The following is a 9,286-nucleotide window of genomic DNA, read 5'->3' on the forward strand; positions in this document are numbered from 1 at the left end:
TAATGTAGAGAAGTATTTTGTTAAGCACTTTTCAATACATTTTTCAATAACCACGCTACAAAAAGGAAGAATAGCAATAGGGCGATAATTAGAAATGTAGGAGTGGCCACCATTTTTAAATAATGGAATAATTTTTGCTTTCTTTTAGTTGAATTGGAAATACTTCAGTCTAAAAGAGCAAATTCATAACATGAGATTACGGGTGGGTGGTAAGATGAGCTACTAACTTAATATTAATGGAAGTGATTCGGTCCAGGTCTGCTCCTGCAACCTTTAAATTATGACATTGATTATTTCATCTGGGCCAGTTGGAAATAAGTACAATGATTGTAAGCATCGCTGAAAAGATAGTTGAGCATCATTGGTATGATTAAAGGCATGGTGACAGAAAAACTCATGAAATGTTTGCGGTGTCTACTGGTTTTTTTACATGAATGAAGCTTACTTATTGGTTTATCCCGACTGGGTCAGTTCAAGAAGAAATTTATTATTTTCCACTGTCGTTTTGAATATGTGCCGGCTTTCGCTATTCCGAATTTGCAATAATTTCTTCTGGCTATCCATCGGATGAAGTAGGCAGACAAAAATGATAAAATTCTCTCACTAAGTATTTCTTGAATTCACTGTTGAAAAAAGGTTTTTTTTTTGCTAAATGTGCTTGACCAGCTCTATTGGAATGGCATGGTGTACAATCATTACAATGAAGTGACCTGTATAACAAAGGATTTTGGAGGTCCTGAGCACTTTGTTGTAAAGGAATCTGACTATACATGGGAAAGAGGAAATAGTTTTTCTCGACAACCACTGCACCGATTTTGATGAGGTTTGTTGCATTTAAAAAGAAAGGTTAAAATGTTATAGCAGTAGCAAGTAAAGTTTCATTACATGCCACCAACACTTTCTAGAAAAATTCGTGAAACCTGCAAAATTAAAGAAATGAACTCAAGTATCAATTTTAAAACTCTGACACTCTGCAATAAAAAATGATATCACAATTCTGTAAAGTACACATAATAATACATATTATACTAATTTGTGAGTAGGACTTTTGCAAAATCCTTTTAAACATTGTAACAATTTTATGTAAGCTGTCAATTCATATATCAAATTTGTCTGCTTTAGATGCTATAACAGATGCAGTTTACAATACTGTGGTATCTGTTTTTGACTCAGAGTTACGGATTTGTAAACTTTGTGCTTCGACGTTTTGAAACTTACAAATTTTTAGAAAGTTTTCTGAAAAATTCCAGGCCCTAAATTGACAGTCTACCTCCTAGAGTCACTAGAATTGAACTTTCCCGTAAAATGCAACAAGGTTAATTCAAATTGGTTTGGTAGTTTTCCCATAAAGGCATTTCTGCATTTTCCATGTCTCTGAATAGGGCAATCGGATTTGGCCCCAAGCTAGAGCTAATAGTAAAGGTTCTCTGGAGCCCAAATGTAAGAACATACATGTCCCTGCCCTCTGTATTTCTCTCAGAAGAAGCTTTGGCTGCTCAGTCTCCTGCACTAGAGCATGTACTGTGGCTTCTCCAGAGATTTCACAGTATTGGGAAGTTGAGTGAAGTCGAAGTCAGTAGCACAGAAAATGTTTTGATACAAAAGCAACAAAAGCAGTGGTGTAGTGCTGACCATGTCAACAAATACAACTCAACATAAAGACAATTAAGATACTAAGACATCTGTGCGTCAAGCTTTCTGAACACAAAAAATGCAGTAGAAACCTTAGTGGAACAGCAAACACTCACCTTATTGACGATAATGTCAATACTTGTCTCATTATCAACCAAGAAGATTGGAAAGTTCCAGCGAGTGAAAAACATGTCGGTACCCGGATTCTTGGCATTCCAGGAAACCTTTTTACAACCAGAGTACTGGTTGTGGTCACTGTACAGGCCTGAAATACAGCGCTACGTTAGGCGGTTGCCATACACAAGAACATCTCGACCAAACAAGCTTTGTTGCATATACAAAGACCTAGACTGTAGCTTAGGCTCTCAATCTATCCCTATACACTTACCTACAGTGAGGCACAGACAAAGTAGTGAGCTTGGATAACACCAAGCTACTGCAAAGCTAGCATAAGAGCAATATTAGAGGCATGCATATCACTAAAAAGCGTACAATAAGCTTACCAAAGCCATCATTTGGACATGTGCTGTCTGGCGAAAAGCCTTCTTCTGGGAGGTCTTGCCTACTCCGTAGCACAATTACACCGGTAACCCGGCCAGAGTCTTGGAGCTTTGTCATGTTACCCCTGAAAAGAGAAAACGTAAATTGTGTTGTAAATCTTACCTTACGGAGGGGGCCCCGAACACTACACTGAAAACGCACAGCAAATGAAAATTGCCGCAACTTACATGTTGAAGAAATCCGAGCGGAGAGCAGCAATGTATTTGACGCCGCTGTCATCATCAAGAATAAACTGGACATCCTCTTCGGTCGACACAACGTGAATTACGCCAACGTTCCCACTCCTCTCAGCTGCAGAGGATAAAGAACCAGGCAGACGTAGATGAAACGAAAGTAGACGTTAGATAACGTTCGTTATCGCGGGCGATGCGCACGAGTCGTAGGCGTATCCGCCAACTACGACGCACAGCTGAGCAGAGCAAGCGTCAAACTTGTTTTATTGAGAACAATGTCCAACGTTTCAGTGCAAATCAATGAAAAGTTTGCTTACACGAACATCCAAATTCGTGTGTCCCGTTAAGTCTTCGGAAACAGTAGAATTCGGCCTGGATAGGTTGATATATCTTCAGGCTCGTCCTATCCGGCAAAACTTGATCAATGATGGCTGAAACAAGACAACAAAATGCATTAACATGATGCAAATTTTAAAGGCAATAGCTTAGTCCCTTCCGTATAAGCCACAATAAGCGCTGTCGAAGACAGCTCGTCGCTCAATCGTCACATGAAACATAAAAAAAGTGTTGACAAGAGTACGATCGGCAGCGCCAAGTCATGCCGCGAACGAAGGCTGCTTGCTTTTGAGGGTTTCCGTTTCATGCAGCGGTGACCCAACGCACGGTTTTGTACTTCTCTAATGCATCAATAACTCGGCAAGCTCATCAGTAGTATAAAACGTGTACTTACATACAAATAAAACTTGTATTAGAAATATTCTTATCCGATATGACAGCGCCATATTTTGGCAGCAGCGCTGTCTGGCGATACTAAGCGGAAACGACGACATGCACGAATGCTTAGCCAGAGAGGCAATCAAAGCAAAACCACGCACAGAATACTAAATAGAGTCAAGGTGTATTATATATGTATATTGTTTTCAAAAGTTTTGATATTAGATATAATTAATGTTCATTATTTGGCAAAGAGCACTTCGTGTTTCGGTTTCTGCTAAAAGTGCGATCATCAGCCGCGCTTTTCAAATGCGCCGTGGCCGGTGCGTTGGGCTGAAGGCACTTCAATGTGCCTAACTTCATGCGCTTCTGAAGTTGTGCAGCTCCAACGTTAGTTAAAACGCTTAAAATACATGACGACGATCATACCCGAAAAGAAAACACAACATAGGGCATCAACGTAGGCGGTCCCAAAGGTATGCCAATTTCAAGAACTGAAGCCACGCACGTGTCACTTTCTGAGCTGAGTATGTATCAGGCCCATACCTTTGTCGCTGAGAATATCCTCCAGTCCTGACGATCTGACACAGTGCGGAGCAGAAGGCGCAGGTCGTCGTATCAGTATCAGCAGGGTGTTAGCATCAGCAAAGAAAAGAAGGTGCTCGACTGACTCATCACACTCGCATGAAGGAGAAAAAGAAAGCAAGAAGAGGAAAGGTAGGGAGGCCAACCAGACGAGTGCCTGGTTTGCTACTTATACACTGAAGGTATGGGAAAGCTCGCAGAAATGCAACCATTTCAATTAGAAAATAACAAGCCATTGTGAACGTTGCATCACAGCGGGGGAGACTTTGTGGCAGCTGCAGCGTCACGGAACGGTGGAGAATGCGCATGCGACAGTTCAAGAGACACAAGGAGTTCCTAGCTGTCAGCGTGGCGCCACCAGCCAGTGAACTGGCTCGTAACGCCACCTACGCCACGCTGACAGCTTGAAAGTGCCCGGGTATCACTGTGGACGTACCGGGCGGCACCGTCAGTGAAGTCATTATCAACGATGCTGCAATGACTCGGCTTCACTGAATAACGATATGGTGCCCCTTATTAGGATCACTATGGTGTGCCTTCCGAGTCTCAGTCTCGAAGCTGGCCATAAGTTCCGCGACGTAGACTCGACAGCAGACTCTGAAGAGCTGACTTCGAACCACAAAAGACAGCCTATTTTCTCGGCAGCACTCACGTGACATGATTTATTGCGGTAAGAAAACCAGCAAGCTCAGTCGCCGTTCACGTCGTCACATGGGACAATGCGTACTAAACGGCGACTGATTTATCCCAAGTGAGAGTGGCGCCTGATCGAGCTGCTCGCGGATAAAACAGTCGTTGGTCTGTGTGGGCATGCGGTCACCATACGCTCTTTGCACCAAGAGTAAACTCACTTGTCTAGAAGCCAAATCACACAGCTTTGCCATATTTGCGATGCTTGGAGTGGTGACGTGCATTAAGGCTATGCGATGTGGGGATGCGCGATTCTCGCGCGGCCCCTGATTTGTTGTTTTCCCCGCACGTCCCGCGTCTCCTGTAATCCGGCTTCTCCATGTAGCTTGGTGCCGGCGGCGGTCGGTCTGGTTGCAGCGCATTACGAGAGGTAGCGCGGATGAATGGATGGATGGTTGTTATGAGCGTCCCCTTTGGAATGGGGCGGTGGGTTGCGCCACCAAGCTCTTGCTATTATACTGCCTAATCTTCTACCTAGGTTAAAAAAGGAAAGAAAAAAAAACCATAATTAATTCCCATAACCAAAATTTCTGACCCCCTATTGTGAGCTTTGTTTTTGTACGTCTCCGTTTTTTGTCGTTTCCCTGCTTTTCTTCCACCAATCTTCAAGTCGCCTCTTACTAATCTCTATTGCCGACATGTTTACTTTCCCACTGCTCTCGCTGAACCCAAGGGCTTCAAGGAGGCCAGTGGTGCCTAAGTCGACCGCTGGGCAGATATCTTCGCATTCTAATAAAACATGCTCCATCGTTTCCCTAGCTTTACCGCAGCAAGCTCATGCTTCTTCTTCCTTCGTATATCTCGCTTTATAGGTGCGTGTTCTAAGGCATCCTGATCTCGCTTTGAAAAGTAACGAGCTTCCCTCTGAGTTATCATAAGTTGTTTCTTTCCTGATTTCGTTTTTTTTCTTTATTAATTACTCATGCCTGGTTTCTTTTCCATTGCCGCCACCCATGAGATTATTTCAGGCTCTCTGACTTTCCGCTTGACATTCTTTGTTGCTGTGCTGCTCACCCTACATGGCGCATAGTTGCTGGTATGCTTGCTAGTTATTTTCCTCCACTGTGAATCAATGTTTTTCCTGTACAAATACCTCAACACTCTCCCAGCCCATTTACTTTCTTCCATATTCCTCAGTCGCTTTTCATAATCAATTTTACTGTGAGCTTCCTTCACTTCAAAACTTGTCCAGCCCATATCACCCTGCTTCATTTGTACTCTTTCCGTTGGTCTTTCCTTTGGTTGCCATCGAGTCCTGATTGTATTCCTGATTTCAAGCAAACAACGGCATTTCCAAATGTAAGGCCTGGAAGCATTACACCTTTCCACATACCCCGGGGCATCTCGTGTTTCATTATGGCTGTATTTCTCTTCCCGTTTGTTGCTATTGTTTTTTATGTGTTTCTATATATCTATTGCCTTCGCTTATCCAGTGTGGCATTGCTAGCGCCACCTAACGGCGGGGTTGGTCGGGCGCGATAGGGAGTAGGCTCTCCCCATTTGGCTTGAGGGTCGGCAAACGCCGCGGACGTACCGCGCGTGCGCCGATCCATGCTTCTGCGAGACCGTCTCGCACGGCCTAGGAGCGGGACGCCGGAATGGACGAACACGATCGTTCGAACGCGCCACCGTTCGCATGACCGTACACGCGAACGACCAGTTGTTGGTGTCCAGCATGGGGCGAACATATTCGCTCGCAGTCCGGTCGCGGCGAGTCGGACTTCGTCGTTTTTTCGCGCGCACATCGGCATGTATTGTGGATAGCAACTCAGCTAGCAGGCATTAGTCTATGAAAGGTGCAATAAATGCCCTTGTGATTGTTTGCACCACTGTGTTGTCGTTCCTTTGTCCCAAGAGCACGGGTGAGACCCCCACAGCGAACACCACAAAGGAGGCACTGATCTTGCCGTGGTTAAATAGGTTTTTTTCAGAAGAGAAGATCGATGATCTGCAATAACGCGAGAATACGTTGCACGTGGTCTCTTTGACAATAAGAGAGCAAGGTGGTGGTTTGGTACACTTGAAAAATGGCGAATGTGTAGCACCTCAAAGGGCTAATTGGTGGTGATAAACTTTGTGACTGGATGATCGAGGCAATGGTGATCGCCGCAGCCATTTGATAACCACTGAAACATGCCAAAGTATGTCCAGAAGACATGGCCCTGTACAGTCTCAAGACCCCGAAAATTGGGCTTGGATATACAGGGTGTTTCAGCGAACGCATTCAAAAATTTTTAAAAATTGCCTGTGGCAAATAGCACAATTCTAGTCCATGAGCTGGTCTTCTTGAAGAGGCGGACATTAGCAGCACAAAAAATTGGAAAGAATGATCGTTAATTAACAAAAACTAACTTACTACGTTTTAACAATTTTCTTATGGCACATATGTTGCAATGTACAACTTCCAGCGGGTGGGACAGCAAGGCATATCTACTCGAAAAGAATTGTGTGGATGGCACCGTTTACGAGATATGCGCCGTAAAACTTGCGGCAAAAACGCACTGTCGTCCCTCTTACTTTCTTAACAAAACGGCGTTTTATGCATTGAAGCAAGAAAGTAACTGGAACACCAATGCATTCTTCCACAAAGTTTGGGAATTAATATATCAAAACTGATGTCATCCTGAGAATTCGTTCCAAGTGGATCCATCTTGCGAACTCCTCGACTAGAAGGTAACTGACTTAAAACTCACTTAGTGAAATTTTGTCAATTAGTCGATTATGCATTCTTTCTTATGCAACTAATGCCCGCCTCTTCGAATAGACCAGCTCATGTACTACCCGGTGTTCCGACACAGGACCGTTGCAGTGCTTAGAATTCGCATGCGGCGCAATTGTAGGCGTCCAACGCCAGAACAAATGTACAAAACTGTGAATAACGGCAAAGCAAGAATACTAGTACATAGACCATCAATGCGTTATCATTAGGAGCGTCAAAGTGAAAAAAAAGTGTATGTGTGTGAAGCGTGGGAAGCCGGTCGCGTGGTAGAAATATGCACCAGGTGTTTTATTTTAACATTAACAAACATTTTAAAGATCTCCTGCTACATGTAGAACAAATCTGCTTAATGACCTGGAATACTCGAACAGGTACGCATTACTTTTACTGAAAAGCAATACTCACAATGAGGGATTCACAAAATATAACTATAATTAACTCGTAAACTAATTACTTTAGCGCCCATATTGCAATACACAAATTCAAGGCATTGATTTCACAATGCTTTTACATATCGAAGTACAACAAATTTTGAAAAAAAAATTAAATTATGGGGTTTTACGTGCCAAAACCACTTTCTGATTATGAGGCACGCCGTAGTGGGGGACTCCGGAAATTTTGATCACCTGGGGTTTTTAACGTGTACCTAAATCTAAGTACACGGGTGTTTTCGCATTTCGCCTCCATCGAAATGCGGCCGCCGTGGCCGGGATTCGATCCCGCGACCTCGTGCTCAGCAGCCCAACACCATAGCCACTAAGCAACCACGGCGGGTAATTTTGAAACAAGGATCAAAGTTGAGATATGCGCAGTAAAACTTGCTAGTAAAAATGGATTGCTGTTCCACTCTAATTATGGGGTTTTACGTGCCAAAACCACTTTCTGATTATGAGGCACGCTGTAGTGGAGGACTCCGGAAATTTCGACCACCTGGGGTTCTTTAACGTGCGTCTAAATCTAAGTACACGGGTGTTTTCGCATTTCGCCGTCATCGAAATGCGGCCGCCGTGGCCGGGATTCGATCCCGCGACCTCGTGCTCAGCAGCCTAACACCATAGCCACTGAGCAACCACGGCGGGTAATTGCTGTTCCACTCAGTTTTTTAAATAGACGTACCTTAATGCATTGAAGCTCGAAAGTTACTGGAACACCAGTACATTTCATCGCACACTTTGACAACGGAACAACTTGGGTCGCTGGGCATGTGGCACTGGGTGTGTGCCAGTGTTCAATGAACCTTTTTTGATGCCAACTTGGCAAATGGTAAGAATGTGCGAGTGGGTCTGCAGCAAACTTGAATAGAACTCCTTGACGTGAACTTGTGTGGCTAGGTATGTGCAAATCGGTATGTACAGCTCTTCAATGAACTTCTTTGACGCCAACTTGGGTCCCATTGGTATGTGCAGCTCGTCTGTGAAACTCTTCGATACCACATTGGATCACTGTATCTGTGCGAATAGATATGTGCCGCTCTTCAGTGAACCGCTTTGATGAGAACTTGGGTCAATGGTCGTATGCCGTTCTTCAATGACAAATAAAAAAAAAGAAGAACTCAAGTTTCGAAACTCTGCGGTGTTGGGCGGATCTGAACCCGCATCACACATATTCAGACAATCTTCTCTGAATATCTATTTATACGCGAACTACACGAGGACTTATTGGTGGCGCTGCTAGGTGGCACCGCGTGTCCAAAGAAGAAGCGCGATTAGAAGTGCCAGGTTGCAGACACGCCTCATGCATGATGAGGCGTGTCTGTTTCATCGTTGACGTTTCGGTGGTGCTACTACTGTGTGTCACTACATTGCTAACCGCATTATCTTCCCTCGTATATATATATATATATATATATATATATATATATTCAATGAAAAAAGGAGTACGACGTACGTCGAATAAGCGCAGTATATTTGACTGACGTTTCGGCTGGTACACCAACCGAAACGTCAAAAATATACTTTGCTTATTGAACGTACGTCGTACTCCTTTTCTTTATTTTACTACCGGGGCCAGCGTGATTTCCTCAGCCATGACTACACACACATATATATATATATATATATATATATATATATATATATATATATATATATATATATATATATATTATTACGATATCATGGAGCGATGCTCAAGAGACGAGCCGCCGCGAGAACGACGAAGAAGTTGGTCGGTGCCCTTGGCACGAGCGAGTGTCAGCCTGGCTGCCTGGCTC

At 43.7% G+C, this 9,286-nt stretch overlaps 1 protein-coding gene across 1 annotated transcript in view; it reads right to left on the minus strand.

Annotated features, from left to right (window-relative positions):
* Nct (Nicastrin) overlaps positions 1 to 3,159 on the minus strand; it is a 66,839-nt gene extending 63,680 nt beyond the window's left edge. Inside the window, exons 1-5 of the mRNA XM_050178696.2 lie at positions 3,097 to 3,159; positions 2,684 to 2,797; positions 2,361 to 2,484; positions 2,136 to 2,257; positions 1,749 to 1,897 (exon numbers count right to left, since the gene is read on the minus strand). Of these exons, the coding sequence (XP_050034653.1) occupies positions 1,749 to 1,897; positions 2,136 to 2,257; positions 2,361 to 2,484; positions 2,684 to 2,797; positions 3,097 to 3,148 (561 nt within the window). The 5' untranslated portion in view covers positions 3,149 to 3,159. The remainder of the gene's footprint in view (positions 1 to 1,748; positions 1,898 to 2,135; positions 2,258 to 2,360; positions 2,485 to 2,683; positions 2,798 to 3,096) is intronic.
* Positions 3,160 to 9,286: the final 6,127 nt, after the last annotated feature.

This window comes from Dermacentor andersoni, chromosome 5, assembly GCF_023375885.2.
Source record: "Dermacentor andersoni chromosome 5, qqDerAnde1_hic_scaffold, whole genome shotgun sequence".
Lineage (NCBI taxonomy): Eukaryota > Metazoa > Arthropoda > Arachnida > Ixodida > Ixodidae > Dermacentor > Dermacentor andersoni.